Source organism: Cupressus sempervirens, chromosome 2 (assembly GCF_028749045.1).
Source record: "Cupressus sempervirens isolate cs-2001-9-10 chromosome 2, ASM2874904v1, whole genome shotgun sequence".
Taxonomy (NCBI): Eukaryota; Viridiplantae; Streptophyta; class Pinopsida; order Cupressales; family Cupressaceae; genus Cupressus; species Cupressus sempervirens.
This window is the reverse complement of record NC_143119.1, coordinates 444,172,157-444,194,187: the sequence shown is the minus strand read 5'-3', so window position 1 is coordinate 444,194,187 and position 22,031 is coordinate 444,172,157. Positions and strand designations below refer to the sequence as shown.

Here is a 22,031-nt window from a genome sequence, read left to right as displayed (position 1 = left end):
AAATTAAAACAAGATGCCAAAAACCTAAACCACAGATAGATATCTCAAGTTGAATATGTTCAAGTCTGGAAAGTAATAGAAAGGGAAAAACTCACGTTCCATGCAAAGAGAAATTAAGTGAAAGCCATACCATGTGACCAAGTCATTAACCTATTTCTCCTAACTCATCCAAAATTTATACATGACAAACAGGAGTTAGGCTTCACTACTATGATTTATCAGGTAGTGTTCAAATTGCAGAATGGTGACCTCTTATCCAACCAAATTATTTGAATCCTTAAATCCCAAATAGGCAGTGCATAAACTCCAAAATGCATGCTACCAATTAGATTAAAACAATATCAGAATATTAAGTTCTGGAACTTCTTAGACATGCAAGTGGCTACAAATTATTCATAAAATGTCAAGGCAAGAATCTATAAGGTCATCTGACCAAGAACCACTATATCTTTCTATTCATGTTTGAAACTAGATAACATATTAAATCCCTTAGGATGCATCAAACAAGAATAAAAATGGAAGATATTAAACAACTTTGCCCCCTTTTTGCATTTCCTCAAAATGAAATAAGAAAATCTATACAATAAATTCCTCAAATTATTGATTACAGACAGCCAAAGCACTTGTGCAGAAGCCAATGACAGGAATCCCGATTATTGGTAAAACGATATCTCACCTCCAGAAAATCACAATTGGGATCTGGTTAAACAAAACTCGAAGATACAGTTGCTTTAAAAGCTCTCTCCCCATAAATTAAACAGTTGCATACCTAGCGTCTTTAATGAAAAGGCAGATATTTACAGCCAGAATTGTAAGTCAGATTCGGCAGTGGAAATCTCAAATATAATCATTCCCTTGTGTCTACATTTTCTTCAATTTCCTGTGACTCTCTGCTTAAGTTACAGCTTATCAAATTTATATGTGCCCAATGCCACTGCTACAATAACAAGAACTTTCGTTGACAATGTCTATGGTGCCTTTCTGTAGCAAGCTTCTCCATGACAACTTATGATTCTGACATTTTACTCAAACATTCTGGGTCATTATTTTCTGATGTCACATTAATATAGGTCACTTCCTGAGAGCCGAATTCTATCCAGCTATACTTCCAAGTTCCAACCATAAATGCACAAAAAATCTCACTGCTGACTCTACATTGTACCAATTCCATCAATGGACTGCACTGGAATGCAAAGACCTTAAAGATAATGTTCCACCAGATTGAATATCCTCAGACAAGTGATTCCCAGAACGTATTAGTCTTCTACGTCGCCTATAAAAATACTTAAAAGACTTTATGCAACTCAGATACCCGTCACCATTTTCCCTGTAACACTCACTACTAAGACTGTGAGAATTACTGTCCACATTTTCTGTGTCGGAAGCTTCACAATTTGACCTTCGTTCGAGAAATGGAGGTCTACTGAATAGAGATGCACTTGCTTTGATGGTGGATAAACAGTTTCCATTAACTGTACTTGTACTTTTGCTACATCCTGCCAAACCCTCCTTGTCAACTTTCCTTCTTTTACAGATGCCAAGCAGAACATCCTTATCCTGTGAAGACTCCCAAGAGTCAGTATCAGTGATGATAGGGCACCTGTCTTGAATGGAAGAATCTTCTTTTCTCTTATAATTTTTCCCTTCACTCCGTTTTCTTCTCATCATACATTCTATTCCATTCAACTGATGTTTTTCTGACCAGAATGGTTTGTGATTCTGCCTATGACAAGAATAAGCAACTTTCCACTTCACCTGCCTCACCTATACACATCAAATGAACATAAGAGTCTAAAAATTTTGAAACTTGAAAAGAAGTTCTATTTATTAGTTGAAACTTCTAAAATTGTAAAACAAAACACATTCTGATGCACATGTATGTACCTTTTTCTAATACTCCTAATTTAAGATTTGCTAAAAGAAAAATTATATCCTCAAGAATCTAACATGGCCTTCACATGAATGTTATTCCTGTTTGACACTGAAATAGAAACAATATCACTTACCAAGCGATTTGAACGTGTAGTTCCTACAACCACCTTAGACAAGTACAGATCATCCTCCCCTGGAGTACTTCTGGATCAATCATTACCAAGAATCAGACTGGAATTCCAAGTCATTTAATTGTACAAGTATTAGAAAATGTCTGCAAATGATTTACTTGACACCACAAGCTAGAAGGGTCTGATACCATGTCATGGGCCACAACATTAACCAATTCTTCCCTTGCGGCATTAGATGTAAAAGAGAGAAAGATGCCTTAGGTCTATTAAATACAAGAAACAAATTTATGCCAATAAAATATCAGAGCACATAATGTATAAAAAAAAACAAAAAACTTTAGATTATGTGGCAAACGAAGAAATTTAGAACAATCTTTCAACCAAAAGTGAAGGACCGTCTTCTGTTTCCAGGAGAGTCAAGTCTTACATGCAACAATACGCTTAAGTTTGTAGTGCTATCATACAGGTAGGGAGTATATGTAGATAATACAAAGAATTCAGCTGGTTTCCAATCTTTCATTGGAAAGATGCATTATAGGTTACTCTCTTTAGTCTGTCAAATTTGTGTAACCAACTTTCTTTGAAGAACTGTGTGAGTGTGTGTGCATATGTTCTTCCTTCAATTCCTTAGCTACAGCATGGAATGGACTTTGCAAAGAAAAGTAATGACCTAGCATTTCCTTTAATAAAATAGGTACCAATTCATTATGTCTAGCACCCAGACCAGCTGTGGAATGTAATCAGCAAAGGACTAGAAATTCAATACTAGCTTCATCAAAACAATGACAAGTAATTTAAATTTGCACAGATATGTCTGCAGCTTCTAAATGTGAATAAGTTGACGTACCTAACTAATTGATTAGCCAGGCCAATTCACAAATTAATTTAGGTCCTACGAGTTATTTCATGAAGTTGGTTATAAATGGGGTCATGTATCTCATTTACTTCTTGTGTCCTAAGTCATTTGATAATAATTAACAATTCAGTAGTCTCGTAACATAGGATTATGACACATGTCACAATCTTGTCTAATACTATTCCCCTACCTTACCTATATAACCAAGGCCTCGTATGTACATTTTCATCATTCAAACATCCATAACCAAGCAAGATATTCTTTCCATTTTCTCCCTTGTGGAAGATATTTTGGTCTAGCACCTGTTCCTAGAGTAGTGAGAGTTCACCATTCATTCTTACACATCTCTAGAACCATGAGACATTATACCATAATCCAAAGAAAATTCACACAATATGGACACAAATTAAATTTTGAAATAAGAAACAGCACTCAAAAGCATCACAAAAAATAAACAATGCCCAATTATGTTATCCTACTTGTCAATAGCCCCATCACTCTTAATAAAGAGTTTATAATAAGAATCATTTTTTTGAATTTTCATCAGCCAGTTGCAAAAACTACCTTTTTAAAAAAAAATCTTATCCCAAGCAACCACACGAACACATACTTTCAAGGAGAGACTCCCCTCACCTTCACCACTAAGTGCTACTTCTAGCAATTCCATACATCAAAATTAAACCCTGGCAACAACAGGCAGTCATTTTGGGTTCTCTTTTCCGTATTTCTTTTTTGCCCATTAGAATGGAAAAGTTAACTTCAAAAAGAAATCCTATAGCCTACAGTTAACCTTGAAACCAATTGAAAAACAAAAACAAAGACAATTATATCATTTTGGAAGAAGAAAAAAAGTCATCCATCATTGTACAAATTGTGCCAAAGATTGATCGTTGAAGGTTCCAGAGAGGTTAGATTGCTATTATTAAGTATGTGCTACAGCCTGTTTGCTGCCAAGGTGATGTGGAAGAGATTCTTGGATTGGAAGTAAGTTTTTCCAGTATTTTCCTCCATTTTTTATACTATGATTTCTCTTGTTTTGTTACTTTATTGATTCATTAGGTGTTCTTCTATATCTAACTTAGTTGTGACATTTTTTTCCATTTGTTTGGAATGTGCTGTCTTCTCAACTTTTAGCCACAAAGATCACTATTTAAATGACTGTAATAACTATTTCATGTGAAGTGTGATGTTAGACAGTTACATGCTTTTCAATTATTTAAATTCATAAAATATGATTATGATGATTTAAATTACACATCTGGAATATTGGGAAAGAATTATGATGGATTTCATTATGAATGATTAGTGTATACTTTAATTCTATTAATGATTAATTATCAAGGATGATGGTATATGATCCTTCTTTGTCAGTGAATGTAGGAGAAGATCCATCCCATGAGCAGGGGGAAAGTATCATCAGCACAAGGAAATGTGAACATACAAAGAAGGTCAAGAATACTATCTAAGCTAGAACCATAGCTATTTAACCAATCATCAGGTCTGGGCATCGAGTCACCTGAGATATGTCTTGACAGTTGCCATCCCTTTCTGATATTAGTTAAGAATTTTGGATTTATAATTAATTTAATTTCATTGGACCCTTCTTGTCAATTTCAAGGAACAACCATGGTGATATTTTCTATTTCTTTCTTCAGGCTATATATATATAGACTAAAAGTATATGAAATGTATATAAATTAAATTAAATGTAAATAAGTATTGACAATCATTGAGAAGATAAGTACACAAGATTAAAGTTGACACAAAGATGATAATGCATGTAGGCATTTAACACACACGAAATTGATGTTTTCATGTATGCTATATACATATATGTACTTAGAGTGTTATTTGTGTTCCCTGCTCTTGTGCAGCATGATGCTTCATTGTTACCGACTCTCATTATTAACTTTTTGGCTCACATTTGAATTGCAGAGGTAAGTTGGGTTAGGTGGCAAGAAAACTCCTCTTGCCACCATGGATAAGGAGTTACTCCTAAGCCTTCGACCCGTTTTCTTCTTGCTGGCTAGTTTATTTAGGGAACATTCTTCACTTGATCAGGGGGTTCTGGAATTTTACCCTTTTTAAATGAGTTCATGGTAATGATTCTGCATTTTGTGATTGGCATTTTCTTTTGAGCTTTATTCTTCCAATTGAGAGAAGGATCTCCATAGCATTGTCTGCTGCATTTCAATTCAGTTGGGCATCAATCTTTGGATTGCAGGCACGGAACTGCTCTTCTTATCATCGTTTTTCTGTTCATATGCATTGTATTTCTATAATAGAAAAGGAATCATTCGACCACATGTATTTATAGGTTCATGATAAAGGAAGGATTGCTCAACCATCTGCATTCATATTTTTACTATGTCAAAGAAAGATCATTCAATCATATGCAGAAAAGGATTGTTTGGAATTTGAACTTGATCTGTTTGCAGTATGCATTGCACGAATTAGCTAATAATTTAAAAGCTCAAGTTCTTAATTCCATCAGATTGAACCAATATTTTTCATAATATTTGCATGATTACTTTTATGTGTTATTAAGTATGTGATAATACAAATATATTTTGTTGTATAATGCATCTGTATTAGTTTTATCTGTTATTTGATTGAAATCAAACAAGCAGTTTATCATCTTCCCTAAGTAAAGAATTATCTGCATAGGAGAAGATCCCACATGAAACATAGAATCTTGGCATGATATTCAAACCTTTCTTGAGGTTGTGTTTGTACTTCAATCTGGGTTTGATGAATCTGAACATATTTTTACAACAGTGGTAACTGAACTATCATGAGTCTTGCACCAATCCTGCCCTTACAACTTGAAATCCTTGGGACTGCAAATCTTCAGGACAGCAAACTACCAACTGATTACTTGTCCACTTCAATCATATAAATAATGTGGGTAGGATAGTGTGCAATGGCCATTTTAAGAAAATCTGATTACATATGAACAATGAGACCATCAAGATGTGAATATCCGATAAAGAGGCCTCGTTGACTCTTAATGAATCTGGTGGTGACATTGTCTGCACAGAGAAATGTGCTTGTACCTTAAAACCTTGGCCAAGCTGGTACTATACTACGGCAGTAACAATCAATCACTAGAATCAATAGGGTAATGTCCATAGCTAGAAAAATCACCCTGATAGAGAAAGATGTCAATAGGTTAGTTGGCTAAGGTAGTTGTGGGTTCTAATGTCCTTGGGAATGGTCGGCCACTTCAGTGTAAAAGTTGTGCAGATGACTGTTAGGTCACAATCGTAAAATCAAAGGTTGGATGGCAAAAACTACGATGATACTCATTTTCCCTATGGAGCTCAGAAGCTAAAGAAGTACAGTGGATATTTAATCAACAAGTTCGGGTTCTATGTATCATTCTTTGGTAATATTTTTGCTGTTTACATTCATAACAATCCAATGAAAGTTAATGTTACTTTTCTTATTGAATGTCTCATACAATTATAGTAACGGACTAAATTAAGTTAAAATCAGATTCATGTGAAATAGAATTTCTTATTCAATGTTCATGTTCAAAGCAAATGGAAGGCAGTTATTTCAGTTATGTTAAAGCATATTTCCTTTCCTCGTAAGAAATATTTATTTTCGTAAATATTTTAGGATAGTATAGTTGGTACATTACATGGGAGTGTGTTAACATAGTATAGCAAAGTCCAAGCAGTGGAGAATATATAGGTTTGCAACAGATGTGCTGTAAAATATGCAAGAGCGTACAATCAGGTAAAACCCGATTACTGTGGTATCTTAGCTGGGGCATCAATATTTTCCTAGTCAAAATGTAAAGAAAAAATTAACAAACTCCAAGAAGGTACAAGTGCCAGGGTTTTGAGGTGGTGTACAAGAGCTTATTGACAAACGAAGTTGAAACTTAAATAAGAATAATTGCAGCCCATCAAGTATTTGTCGAAAGAGCCAAAAGTTTATCATTCTAAAATCTAATTGTTGAACGATATGAAAATTACACCTTGATAAATGTGATTATGGTGTCTTTGAGAATGTTTTCGATGCCGACGATTGTTGTAAGGCATAAGTGAAGGATATATTATTTATTGCTAGCATCATAGTTCACAAACTAGACTTGAAGACTACTTGGCAAGCAAACTGTTTTCATCATCTGATATGAAGACTACCTAGCAAAAAACTCAACAAAACTTCACAACTTACAAAAACATTTTGTTTGTTGGAAAAAAAATTAATTTTATGCAAAATACAACAGAACATATCAAATGAGTTTGGTGGGGGTTTGTGTTCAAAATCATGTTTAGAGCCAAGAGGCAATACCCTTGCAAAGGTCTAACTGCCACATTCCAAACAAATTCAAAGGGCAACGCACCTTGGGGGGGTATAGGGGCAACAAACAAGGAAGAGTTGAGGGATGGAACCTTACCACTATGCCCAAATATAGTGGGCAACATACAAGGAAAGAAAGCTTACAAAGCCAACAAAAAAAACCTTGATGAGTGTTTAAAACTTTAACCACATAATCTTGATGCATTGTGAGCAAGACAAGAGGAAAAAATCACAAACTTTTCATATGTATTAACAAAATTTTCCACTTAACGAGTAAACCATATGAACACTCACTAAGCAAAAACAGCCTGCAAGTACTCAGTAACTCACCTAGTTGACTTACTATAGCTAATATCCTCATGTGGGCTATTGAGGAAGAGGCGCCTCTTTAATATCATCCAAGTCATAACAGGAAATAAAAAAGTATGAGATGGCCGGCTTGTTAGATGAGACATGTTATATGCACATCTTTCATACACTTACATTTTGCCCATTTGCTCAACCTTGTGTTTCGAAAGATTTGAATTTCGTTGGTCCAAATATATAAATGTTAAGGCCAAAAATATCCCAATGTTCATCACCAGCCACTAAAATTCATAGTCCATATTCAAATCATTCTTCAAGTTCGAGCTACACAAGTTAGTGAAACAATAGAATTTTATTTTTCAAGAATGAATTTATCTTACTTTCTAATTTTATTGATTTTGGTTTCCAAATAAGTTGCTAAAATCAAATTTGCTGTTAAGTATATAACCAGATAACCTACAGGTCTGAAAGTGCAGACTGCACTTGATCTTCTTACCCTAATATATCATAAGGTTGGCATTAGATTATATACTTCCCTTGTGAGCCGGCGACTTCTCAAGGAGTAATTTGATAATCTTTAACTAATCTAACCCATTGTGTTAGTTAGTAATTATTATGTTTATCTTGCAGATCGCTGACTTCTAGGGAGATTATAAATGCTAACTTAGGAAGGGACATGTCCCTTTTAGGGACATGCCTTTTACCAAGGATATTTAGGGAGGTCATTGTTGTAGTTTTGAGGACACACAATTACAATTCAGTCTGCTCCTTCAAGCAACAATATCCAGCGATTATATTGCAGAGTTACAACTAATTCAGATCAGAATAAAGTTGATCATTCCTCCTTACATCAGAACTAAAGAAGCTTATTATTCACCAATAAAAGATTGACTACAAGTCTGATCAAAGATCATAGAATTAGCAGAAACTTTACATGGTATCAGAGCTCTAGTAGTTGAACCTAGGCTCTACAAAATTCAGTTATCAGACTTCATATATATCCAGCAACTATCTTCTATCTTCAATGGCACAAACAATCAGACCCGAGGACAGGTTTGATGGGAAAGAACATTTTGATGCCTAGAAATTCAGAATCATGATGATTCTTAAAGAGAATGATGTAAGACAATTTGTTGATGGAGCATCCAAACAACCTCCAGTTGAACCTCATAAATCTATCTGGAGCAAAGGAAATAGAAAAGCCATTCAAATCATGTCAGATGGAGTAAAAAATGATATCGTACCCATGCTTACAAAACATCAAACTGCATTTGATATGATAAAAACATTACAAAATGCATATGAGGTCAACAATGCAACTACAATTCTCGCATTGAAAAGGCAACTAAATCACATTTAGATAAAGAAAGGAGAATCAATGAATTCTTATTTCCTAAGGGTTGCCAGCATTAGAGATGAACTGTCAAGTATAGGAACCATTATTAGTGACACAGAATTAACACTAATGGCCATAGATGGATTACCAGATTCATGGGAGACTTTTGCACAAGGAATAAGTGCTAGAGATAATCTTCCTGACTTCAACAGACTTAAGAACGATTGTTTGCAAGAAAAATCCAAAAAGCTAAAGAAAGGAGGGAAACTATAAACAAAAGATGAAGAACTTCACATTCTTAATACAGACTCCTATAAGGGCAAGAAGAAGCATTTCAAAAAGAATAAGGGAAATCAAAAGAATGGGAAACCTAAGAAAGATCTATCTAAAATAAAGTGTTTCAAATGTGAAAAATTTGGACACTACAAATCAAATTGTCCTAAAAATTCTAAACAACAAGCAAACTGTACAAATGTTACTAGGGAAGAAGATACCTATGATACTGAGAATCATGTATTGTACTCCTCATTATCAAATGAAATTTCAAGTAAAGCATGGGTAATTGATAGTGGATCTTCTAAACATATAACGGGATACAAAGAAACACTAGACTCCTTATCAAAGAAGGTTAACTATGAAGTTACCACTAGTAGTAGCTCAACACATTCCGTTGAAGGAATTGGAAATTGCACCTTGAAACTCAAATTAGGAAATACTCTTCTTCTCAAAGGTGTGCTCTACGTACCAGGAATTAAAAGAAATCTAATCTCAATTATAGCGCTTGAAGATGATGCGCATAATGTTGCATTCATGGATGGCAAAGTATTAACTTGGGCAAAGAATTCCTCAATCAAGAAAGCGAAGTTGATTGGCCAGAGAAAATGATACTTGTATCAATTGAATACAGAATCTAGTCGACCTGTTCAAGCCTTAGTTCATGAAGCTACAGACATAAATGAAATATGGCACAGAAGATTAGGACATCTAAATTCCAAAAACTTATCAACTATAGAGAAGATGGTTATTGGATTACCTAAACTAAATAAAGACCACTCAAACATATATGCAAAGGGTGCGCTCTGGGTAAGAACACTAGAAGTCCATTTCATGATAGTACTAGGAAAACAAATAATGTTTTGGAATTAATTCATTCAGATTTATGTGGACCTATGTATGTTCCTTCTCTTGGAGGATTCCGGTATTATATTTTGTTCATAGATTACTTCTCTAGGAAAACATGGATTTACTTCGTAAAATGCAAAGAATCAGAAGAAATCTTAAAGAGGTTTAAAGAATTCAAAACATTAACTAAAAATCTTTTAGGGCATAAAATTAAAACCCTTAGAACTGATAACGGAGGGGAATATACCTCAGACTTGTTTAAAAGGTTTTATAAAGAATCAGGGATTAAGAGGGAGTACACTGTTCCTTATAATCCAGAACAAAATGGGGTAGCAAAAAGAAAGAATAGGACAATTATGGAAGCTGCTAGAGCTATGATTTTTTATCAAAATCTAGAATATTATCTTTGGGCAAAAGCCTCTTGTACTGTTGACTATATTCAGAACAGAAGCCTTCACTCTTACCTTAAAGATAAAACTCCTGAAGAAGTATTCACTAAGGTCAAACCCAATATAAGTCATCTTAGGATTTTTGGATAACCTGTATATATCCATGTTCCAAAATAAAAGAGAACCAAGTTGGAACCCTCTCGAAGGAAAGGTATTTTTGTAGGATATAGCAAAACATCTAAAGCATATAGGATTTTCATACCTAGATATAAAAGTATTGAACTGAGTAGGTATGTAATTTTTGAAGAAGATCTTGCTTTCAAAAGAGCCCTAAATTCTGAAGAACCTTCTCCTTTATCTAGTTCTGAAAGAAATAGTGAATCTAGGTCCCAGAGGGAGAACTTAGAAGAAAATGAAGATGAAATTCAAAATCTGAATCTTGAAGAAACTCAAAATTCAAAGAAAAGACCACTTTGGGCCATTAAAACAATCGAGGCAGCTCAAGACTTTGTTGCACCTTCCAAAACAATCAAAGAAAGCAAAAGGCCTAAAAGATTCTCTAGTTATACAACAAACATGAGTGATTTATCCAAAACAAAACCAACCAATCCTTCTAATGCTATTAAACATATAGCTTGGAAAGAAGCTATGACAGAAGAATACCAATCTATTATGAAAAATGATGTTTGGGAAATTGTTCCTAAACCATTGTTCCTAGACCTAAAGGAAAACTTGTTGTTCCTTCCAAATGGATATTTAAAATAAAGCATGTTGCTGACAGTAGCATTGAAAAGTATAAAGCTAAATTTGTAGCTAGAGGATTTTCTCAGAAGGAAGGGATTGATTATGAAGAAACCTTTGCTCCTGTTGCCAGATATACCTCCATAAGTGCAGTCTTAGCAATTGCAGCATCGAAGGGATGGAAAGTACAATAGCTAGATGTAAAAACAACATTCCTAAATGGAAAGATTACAGAAGGAGTATATCTGGAGCAACATGAAGGATTTGAAACTCATGATCCTAACGCTTTTGTTTGCAGGCTAAAGAAAGCTCTCTATGGTCTTAAACAAGCTCCCAGGGCCTGGTATGCAAGAATTGATAAGTATCTCACTAGCTTAGGATTCTCCAAGAATGAAGCCAATCCAAATTTATATTATAAAAGAGATAAAGATGATATGGTAATTCTGATGTTGTATGTTGATGATTTACTAATAACAGGTGATGATCATCTCATAGATCAGTGCAAGAAAGATCTAACTTGAGAATTCGAGACGAAAGATTTGGGACTCCTTCATTACTTCCTAGGATTGGAAGTACAACAGAATTCTGATAGTATCATACTTAATCAAGGGAAGTATATATCAAATATTTTGAAGAGATTTGGAATGTGGAATTGCAAGCCTATGTCTTTTCCAATGGAGACTAATCTACATAAACTTAAGGAAGCAGCAGCAGAATCACCTTCCATAGATCCTACTCCCTACAGACAAATGATTTGGTCTCTTCTGTACTTAGTAAATACAAGACCGGATATTTGCTATGCTGTTAATGCCTTCAGCCAGTTTATGTGTGAGCCAAAGGAGATTCACCTAGTTGCAGTTAAGCACATTATGAAATACTTACAAGGCACTCTTAATTTTGGACTCAAATATGATAAGGTTGCTTTAGATTTGCATGGATTCATTGACTCAGATTGGGGTGGAAGTGTTAAAGACAAAAAAAGTACTTTCGAATGTTGTTTCAGTTTAGGATCAGCTATGATATCTTGGATATGCAGAAAGCAGTCTTTAGTAGCTCAAAGCTCCACAAAAGCCCAATACATTGTAGCAACGATGGCCTCTCGAGAAGCAGTCTCACTAAAGAAGTTACTTGTAGGATTATTTGGGCAAGCCATGAATCCTATGATTATTCATTATGATAATCAAAGTTCCATCAAGCTTTCGGTGAATCCAGTTTTCCATGACAGGTCCAAGCATATTGAAATTCCTTGTCATTATGTAAGAGATATGGTAGATAGGAATTTTGTAAAATTAAAATACATTTGCACTACAGATCAGACAACAAACATACTCACCAAACCTCTATCTAGAGTGAATATAGAACACCTCAGGAGAAGACTTGGTATGGTTAAGTTGTAATCCATTTGTACTCTTTTTATTATTAATAAAATAGTTTTATTTTATTTTGTCGGGCTATTCACTGTTATGGGCTCCACCATTTGTACTCATTATTTAAAGAGGTGACAAATCTTTGAGATAATAAACACTTGTATAAAAGACATTATAAGAGATGACAATATTTTGATAATGTGCTATACAGTAGAGTTCTACTATAAGATCTAAATGAGTTTTAGATCATACTGTGATGTTGACATTGCTATGTCTATGAGTCACAATTTGGATAAAGGAAGAATTTTAGTATTCTCTGGGTTTATCCTATATTCTGGTAAATCTTAAACTCAAGATCTTGTTGTGATATAGAAATACTAGTTTCTATGAGTCACAACTTGGATAAATGAAGAAGAGTAAGGGAGATGAAGGGGTAAGTGTGAAAAAGGAGAGTCTGAAGCAAGACACACCTCAGAAAATGCTGAGGAAATTAACGAGTCTGAGAATTCAAACAAAAATGATGAAATGAATGTGGAGAATGAGGAGAATATGGATATGGGGGACTTTAGTTCAAACCTAGAGGATTACCCTAGTAGCAAAGGTGAGCCTGGAAAGGACGAAGCAGAGGAAAGTTATGACAAAAATATAGATCGAAAAATGTTGGAGAAGAGGATAAAAACCAGAGTGAGCAACCCCAGAAAGCTAGGGAGGAAAATTTGGAGGAAGATACCGGGAAGGAGAAGGATGACCTCACTAGTAAGGGTGCTACGAGTGTGGAGGAAGATACCGGGAAGGAGAAGGATGACTCAACTGGTAAGGGTGCAACACTGCCAAGCTTAAGGCAGACTCCTCTCCCCAAGGTAATTCCTGGATGTACAATAAGTTAATGAATATGAAAAAAAAGAATGGGAAAAATGTAGCAGGACTAGAAAACTAATCGGGCTAAGATCATTCAGTTGGAAGTTCAAGTTGGCAATATCCTGGAGAAGTTAAAGGAATATGAACATGAGCTCCGTCTTTTGATCAACGAGAGTGGTAACAAGATGGAACAGGTCACTTCAAGCATATATGCGGCTATTGCTAGCGTAGGCAAGAGAAATAATGAGGAAATCATGTCTCCTAGCGGGCCAAGCAAAAGAACAAGACAGAGTTCAAGGAAGAAGGCGGTTGAGGCAACTGGGGGATCTGTCGTTGACATTATCCAAAACACTGCAGAGGCGGGCAAGGAGGTGGTGAAAATGATCAAGGAGTTGCAATAGCTGTTGGTGGTGGTTCTGGTAACTAGTCTCTGGTTTGGGTTTCTTAACTGGTTTTGTTCCTTTTGTTTAAACTCTAAGTTCCAGGTCCTTGTAAAACCAAGTTTCGTTTACTGGTCCTTTTTTCTGGTTTCAGGTCCCTGTAAAACTTGGTTTTGTAACTTTCATACTGCAGGTTTCAGGTCCTTGTAAAACCTTGTTGTGCTTATTTGAATATCTTTTGTTTTTCTGTAAAGAGTTTTGGGTCCCTTCAAAACCTATTTTTACCTTAATCTAAAACTTGGATAAATGATGAAATTAAATTACTCTTCAGATTTATCCTGTATATTATCACCAGTGGCAGTGATTTGTCATATCACAGGTTTAGTAATATGACATTGTATCATGTGTTCTATGATACCACATACTAAGAAGATTCAGATAGATATAGAGTATTAATTCTTGCTTATTTATCTGTATTAATGTTGCTATATATCATATCTCTCTGTATGATTATCAGATTAAGAGGGAGTGTTAAGTATATAACCAAATAACCTACAGGTCTGAAAGTGCAGACCGCACTTGATCTTCTTACCCTAATATATCATAAGGTTGGCATTAGATTATATACTTCCCTTGTGAACCGGTGACTTCTCAAGGAGTAATTTGATTCTTTAACTAATATAACACATTGTGTGTGTTAGTAATTATTATGTTTATCTTGCAGATCGCCGACTTCTAGGGAGATTATTAATGCTAACTTAGGAAAGGACATGTCCCTTTGAGGGTCATGCCCTTTACCAAGGATATTTACACACAATTACAATTCAGTCTCCTCCTTCAAGCAACAATATCCAACGATTATATTGCAGGGTTACAACTAATTCAGATCAGAATACAGTTGATCATTCCTCCATACATCAGAACTAAAGAAGGTTATTATTCGCCAATAAAAGATTGACTACAAGTCTGATCAAATATCACAGAATTAGCAGAAACTTTACATTTACCTCCAACACAAACATCATGAGATGCTTGTTAAGGTGCAAAGAACATATTCTAGCATATATCCATCAACTAACTTTGGTTAATATGAAAGCAGTTCCTAATAGACCAAAAAACATTACGCAAATGACCTAAGATGACAATTAATGGAGTTCCGTGAGATATCCCCTCAGTTTCACCAAATCCATCATGATCATGATCTGCTGTACTAACGAGGATAAATTGTGCTTAATAGAGGTATATGATGGCATAAATTTTGATCATCAAGAAGATAAAGATGCATATACAAGTGCACACCAATCTTGTTGAGAAACTGAACAAAACAACTCCTACTCGCACCTTCTTGTCTTGCATTGGCTTTGATATAATACAGCATTGAGATCCCTTGTTGGGAGTTGCACAATGCAAAGATGGGAAGTTGACAAAAGGATACAAACTAGCATATGCTAGACTTCTTCCTAGTCCTAATTTAGCATATATTATTGCAAATGAGTTTGCTGATTTTGTACACTTCAATAGTTAACATATTTTTGCTTCAATTAATGGTAACTTTAGGATCGCTGAAAATGCAATAGCACTGCCTGTATTTTTTATGTGTTTTTCAAAGGCAGCGATCTCTCTTGTATTTATATTGAGGGTGAGCCAAGGAGAGAAATGCCCCTTCATAAGACATGTCTATTCATTATTTTGTGATTAATATAAAGACAATTATTTATGACTCTGTGTGTGTGTGTGTGTGTGTGCACACATAATATATCTTGGATCATTTATTAATTTCTTCAGCATTACATAATAGTAATTATATGTGTGTGTGTGTGTGTGTGTGTTCAATAGTTTTGTCTCATAGAATTTATCCAACAGAAGCTACAAAAACATCAACACTCTCTCTTAGCTAGGGAGGATAAACACATGATTTTATATTACCTCAATGTAATATAGAAAATGGCATGCTTATGGATATCTTTGATAAGAAGATATACACTATAATGATATCATCTCATGATATCAAAAGTAATGGCCTTAGAATATCAAGTAGTATGATATTCACAAAGTACTCAAATGTTCATAAGGTATGTGCACACGGATCACTCTATAATACTTACCATAGGAACATTAAAATCATGGCTTGTCCATGGATATTAAATCCACCATTATATCTATACAATACAACTCATAGATATCTATGTGATGATATCTAAGTTGAATGACTCACAAGATATAATCTATCATGATCTACTTAGATATCAACCATATAACGTCCATCATGATAGAAGGTTAGACTATTGTAAGATTGTCACCTTACTATAGTAACCATAAACAAACGCCAATGAAAGATCATCACCTTTCATGATGTTTCCACAAAGTCGTATACTAACTCCCATCACATCCACCATGAACATTTCCAGAGGTTGGAACAAAAGCTTTCAACTCAAACTTCTCTCTTGCAAACAAGCATGCATTATAGTACATCACAGGTAGTCACCGATGTTGAGTCTACTTAGGTTAATAACTCCAAACTTGTCTTCAATAATGTATAGACTTAACTTTCGCACAAGGATGGAACTTCATCTCATGAATCATAGTCCTCTAATTGTTACAATTTTCCTGACCACTGGAGAATCTATCTTCACATGGTCTACTCCCTCTGAATCAATATGATCAAGATACTTAAAAGTCAATTGGAAATCCTCAATTTGCTCCCTTTTTCACAAGAGCATACCTTGATTCATTGTAACATGAGTGAATGTTCTACACTAGAGCTTTATCTCCAAGTTTGGTTACATTAGACATTCATGCTAAAGTGGCTCCCTTTTAAAGCTCCAAGTTCATGCATCAACCTCTCGACTTCCAAGTTTACCCCTGACGGATGTGCCAGACTCCCTCTTATTATAGGAGGATATTCATAATTCTAATCATAGAAAATATCTTATTTCCAATAGCCTCATTTCATCTAGCATAAACATCAAATAACTTCTTTGGAGCTGTGTCATAAGATTGAGTCCTGCACAATATTTGATAGCAAGCCTAATGTGTAATTTTTTTTCTATCAAAGTCGTGTACTTAATGTCATTTTTTTTGTCCTTGTAGATTGCTCAAAGATGTTTCTAGGGCTAAAGATGTGGTTGATGAACAAAAAATATAATGGAAACAGTATGCTTGCACCATACTTTCAAATGGATGGACGAATGGAAGAAATCGTGCCATCATCAATTTTTTAGTTTCTTGCAAGTATCAAAAATTCTTTCTTAAATCCTTGGATGCCTCCAACAAGGTAAAGATGGTTGAACAATGTTGTGATGAAGGTTGGGGCTCAAAATGTGGCGCCAATAAATAACCGACGTTGAATCGACATATGTGGCAATGGGTAGGATCTTACAAGAAAAATATAGAAGACTCTTTTGGTCTCCTTGTGCAATGCATGTTATTGACCTTCTTTTGGAGGACATAGGGAAATTGGATTGGATGAAATAGGTTGTATAGGATGCAAGGAAGCTAACAGAATATTTCGACAATCACCCTTGGGTCCTTCACTAGATGAGAGACTTCACCCATGAGAATGAGTTGATTAGACCCGAGGTCACAAGGTTTGCAATGATTTTCTTAATGTTGCAAAGCGTTTTTTATATAAACTCTTTGAGGCAAATGTTTGTGATCCACCATGGCTAGAGTCAAGTTATTCAAAGAAGCCCAATGGACAGAGTGTTGTGCGCATTGTCTTTGACAACCACTTTTTTTATCTAGCTACAAAAATTGTGGAGGTAACTTGGAAACTTCGAAGTTGAATTTTTAAATTCTTTTTGTATTCAATAATCAACTCTTTCATTTTTAAATTCTTTTTGTATTCAATAATCAACTCTTTCATTTTTAAATTCTTTTTGTATTCAATAATCAACTCTTTCATTATTTATTTATAATTCTCCTCTCTGATTAATGATAATCATTTTCTACATTTCAATTGTAGGTGGCAAAGCCTTTGGTTAAAGTTTTTCGCTTGGTAGATGGGTAACAAACCCCAATGGAGTCCCTTTATAAGGCCATGGATAGGGCCAAAGAGGTTGTAAGAAATCAATAAAAGGGGAACAACCTAAAATTTGAGCCCATATGGGAAATTATTGATAGGTGGAGCAATTGGTATTTCCTCAACCCTCATTTTCGCTTCTCTCCATCATACGGGGATCCCAATGGAGAGTTCATGAAGGGCTTCAATTAATTCATGCACAAGATGGTACCTGGCATCGAGAGACCTCATTATGGCTGAGATGGAAGTGTATCAAAATGCAACGAACAAGCTAATCTCCTCAGATGTGGCAAAGAGAGGCAGAAATGTTTGAATCCCAAGTACAACATTTGGAATTTGGAGTCTTTCACATGCATGATAAGAAGACAAATGCTAAGCTACAAAAAATTGTTCTCACCTTGCTTTCTAACTAATTAATATTTATCTTGCAAATGCTTGTGGGTGAAATTGAGGTGGAAATGTGCCAATCTGCAAAAACTTGCGCTTTGCATCTTATCTCAGCCATGCAGCTCATCCAATTGTGAGCGTAATTAGAGGTTATTCAAATTCATACAAAGAAGAGGAACAAGTTGGCACAAAAACACCTAACCTTAAGTTGTGCATAAGAAAGGTAGAGTCATCACCAGCTAAGCCAATTGATCTGAATGACATAGATTCTTATGGTGATTGTACAACACAGGAGTAGCCTCCATTGTTCATACAGAATGACATATATGATTTGGAGAGGCAGGCTATAGAGGAGGGTGGTTTTGCAAAGGGACTTGATGACATTCAAGAGGAGGGTAGTGAGAGTGAGGACAGTGACAGTGAGGATTCAGATGATGAGAAGTCATTGCTAGCGCCCGCACTAAGCAACAATACCAGCACCAACACCAACACAGAAGAATGCTAGGGCTAGAGCCACTATACCCCCTCCCTCTCCCATAGTTTTTACTAGAACCACTAGGAAGGGAAAAACGAAGATGTAGACTAGTTGCATATTGTTCTTGGCATTTGCATTTGCTTATCTTTACAAAGACAATTTGCTAATTGTAGGTTGCTTCAAAGTTCACTGTCTCTGATTACATCAGCATTTCACATAAGGATGTGATTTTGTTATTTATTGCATTTATGTATATCTAGATCAGCCTGTTTGGCTTGTTTACTCTTTTAATAACTCATTAGACACATCTACTTATTAAATTTTACAAAAAAAAAGCATTTTTTATTAAATTTAAGTCATTTTAAAAATTCTCTACATTTTCCTGAGAAGTTGCCGATTTATCTCCTATATTTGACGAGTAAACTTTTTTTTTGTCTTCCCAATAGGTGAGAAAGAATGAAATTTGAACTACACTCTCTGTTGTCGAGAAGGCCATATGCGAATGTAGGCACAAAAATGGTGTGTGCCATGGGGTGCAATGTAGGAACCTGTAAAGGGCATTGCTCCTTGACCCCAATGGGAGAGTTTACCCCAAACCCCCATTATTTTGAAATACACTATAACTTTGTGTTTGCACACTATGAGTCAGTATCTACACTCTTGTCATTAGCCTTTATTCATGAGCCGATAAAGATATATTTTACTCTTGTACTTGGTATAAACTACCATCTTTATTTTATTCCATGTATGTAACATATCAGATATACCAGTAAACAATGTGGGTTCTTTGTAATATCTGAATTATGGCTCTTATTTCTCTGAATAAATGAATAAAAATTGGTTTTAGTTTTTATTTGTAAAACTACAATTTTCTTCTTTGTTGAGTCCTAGCCAAGCTTTTTTTGTGTCCCACGTTCAAGTCTATTTCAGGCTAACAAGTCCATGGTGAGAAGAACTTTTCAAACTATGTCTGCAACAATAGTAGCTCCTTTCTCTCCTTTGGTTCAAACAGAACTCTCCCCATTGTGTATTCCAACAACCATCATTCTCATAAGCAATAACACATTAGGTTGCATACTCTCCAATGGAATATCCTTTTTCTTACTTGTCCCTCCAAACACAATCTAATTACCTCAGCCTTCTCTACTAGAGTTGCAGCCTTAAAACCTTTTACCCCTTGTCCACCTATCCAAAAACTATGAGAATAAACTCTAATATAGCTGCCCCTAGAACCTTTGTTGCACTAATGACACAGCCACACCCTAGTCTCTCTCAAATTTTATTTCTAATCTTTGTCTATTCATGTTGCGTAAGTTGGAGTTAAATGGATCTTTTGCAAGATTTTTGAGAAGTTTGGAAGGACATTCGAATGGACTAGTTGAGCTTGTTGGCCTTGCTACACTCCACTCTCAAAAGAACCATACTGGAAATCATACTCTGATGACTTCAAGTTCTAGTTCTTTGTTGCAACTGAACTTTAATCTCGCTCTTAATACACCCATCACCTCTCGTTTTTTTTTATAAGAACTTGCAACACAAATGCAAGTTCAAACAGAGGAGACCAATAAACAAATACCTTCTTCCCCACACATTTGAAAATATATGCCTCTTACAGTACTATCATCAGAGATTACAAGACAAGCATGGATGCACTACAAAATAGCATAAATTATTGATACAATTGTTAAGCAACCTATATTCTCGATACACTGCATGATGGTTATTAAAAGACCTCTAAAATATCATTCAGAGTAGTGGATGGTGCAGAAGATGTCTACAGGTTAACTTTTTACAAAATCTGAATAGAACTTATAATGCTTTGAGCATTACAGACCATGTATGGAATTTAGAGTTTTCAAGTAAAGAATAAAGAATATCCATCAACCTCAAACATACACTCCAAATTCAGAAAATTGCAAATAGTTTGAAGGCTAGAGTGAGAAGGAGCTTAAGGAAAAAACATACTGGATAACATTTTTTATTGTATTTTTTTGAATTCTGTGCTTTTTCATTGAAGAAATTGAACCATCATGCTGATAAGCTCTCAACAGAGACTGCTTCGTATCATCATCAATGCAGCTATTCCCTCCAGCAGTATAGTGTGACACCTTGTATGTGCCAGTATCACAATGCAAACTCGAGCTGGGAGCCACAATATTTGTAACTTCAGCATAAGGTGATCCTATTTGACATGTGCTAATATCAACATTCTTAGGAACAATTCCTCCCTGAATTGGCTGTTCTCCATGCCCAGTTCCTAGACTAAGATTAAGATGCACCGGTGCTACTCCACTTCCACTGGCAGTTATTTCTGTCAAATCAGAGCTTTTGAAACTATCTTAGAGAATATAATACATTAATAAATACTCCAGATTAAATGGAAAGTGAATAAATAACCACAACTGCAACTAGTTCTCTGTTCTAGACCTGCTCTCATAAGTAACTTCTGAAGCACCGTCGTGTCAGGAAAATTCACAAAACTGTGTTGCAAAAGCTCAAATCTTTCTACGGAAGTCATCCTCTGAAACCCAAATGCATTCTCCCATGCATTCTTTAGTTCAGGAATTGCTGGCAAAATAAGCCTCTCAACCCCTAAGGAATGAAGAAGCTGATACCAAGTATGTGTTATTGATTTATATGTAGAAAGACATACATATACAACAAAAAGTTCTTGAACAATCAAACAACAGAAACTTGCACTTCCCAACCTCCAAAGTTCGATGACAGTACCTTTTCTAGTTCTTTGACAAGAAGACGACACATTCCTTTGCGACGGTATTTGATGCGTGTACCAATAAGAGGCATTTCTGCAACCCTTCGTCCATGAATCCTATAAAAAGAATAGGGGGTATCCAACAATAAAATAAAAAAATTAACCACCCCTTTCAGCACTACACATCAACGAAAAAAATGTAAACAAGAATCAATGACTAAATACGAGAAAAATAATATAGATTCAAAAGTGACCTGTATCATCTGATCCGGAAAATCAAATGAAAAATAAAATACCTCACAGTAGCTACAGAAATAAGTTCATCTCCTTTTTCCAGAATCATTGTATAGAAACCTCGAAAGTTCAACAAATTTCGATCACATCTGAACATGAAACATTACCAGGTAAAACAATTTGGAATTTTAGATGTAGTTTTTATTGTCATTTAAATTACAACCTGAAACCAAAGAAAAGTAAAAGATCTTACTGCATGTAGTTTTTAGCTTTGACACAATATTTTTCTAATCCAACAAACAAATATGCAGCTGTCTCCTTTATAATTACCCCATCACTGACTGATTAAAATAGAATATAAATGTGACATGCAAAATAACCTGATGAGATCTCCCATAAATTCTGAAAATAAAAATAATCTTACTCAAACAAGGACTATGGTAAAACCCACAAGAAGCATAGAACCTCCATAATTTAGCAACTTCATGTTTATCAAGAAAAAAAACACTAAAAGACAAATCCATGAGTG

The 22,031-nt window shown here is 35.1% G+C and overlaps 1 protein-coding gene across 2 annotated transcripts in view; it reads right to left on the bottom strand.

Moving 5' to 3' along the window:
* Positions 1 to 523: 523 nt before the first annotated feature.
* The window catches only part of LOC149572978 (uncharacterized), an 87,292-nt gene continuing 65,784 nt past the window's right edge, over positions 524 to 22,031 (bottom strand). Inside the window, exons 6-11 of one of the 2 annotated variants that reach the window (XM_089814109.1) lie at positions 21,565 to 21,651; positions 21,286 to 21,385; positions 20,983 to 21,163; positions 20,521 to 20,866; positions 2,007 to 2,076; positions 524 to 1,764 (exon numbers count right to left, since the gene is read on the bottom strand). In XM_089814109.1, coding sequence (XP_089670235.1) covers positions 1,171 to 1,764; positions 2,007 to 2,076; positions 20,521 to 20,866; positions 20,983 to 21,163; positions 21,286 to 21,385; positions 21,565 to 21,651 — 1,378 coding nt within the window. In that variant the 3' untranslated portion in view covers positions 524 to 1,170. The remainder of the gene's footprint in view (positions 1,765 to 2,006; positions 2,077 to 20,520; positions 20,867 to 20,982; positions 21,164 to 21,285; positions 21,386 to 21,564; positions 21,652 to 22,031) is intronic. The other variant, XM_089814110.1, reaches the window with a different exon arrangement.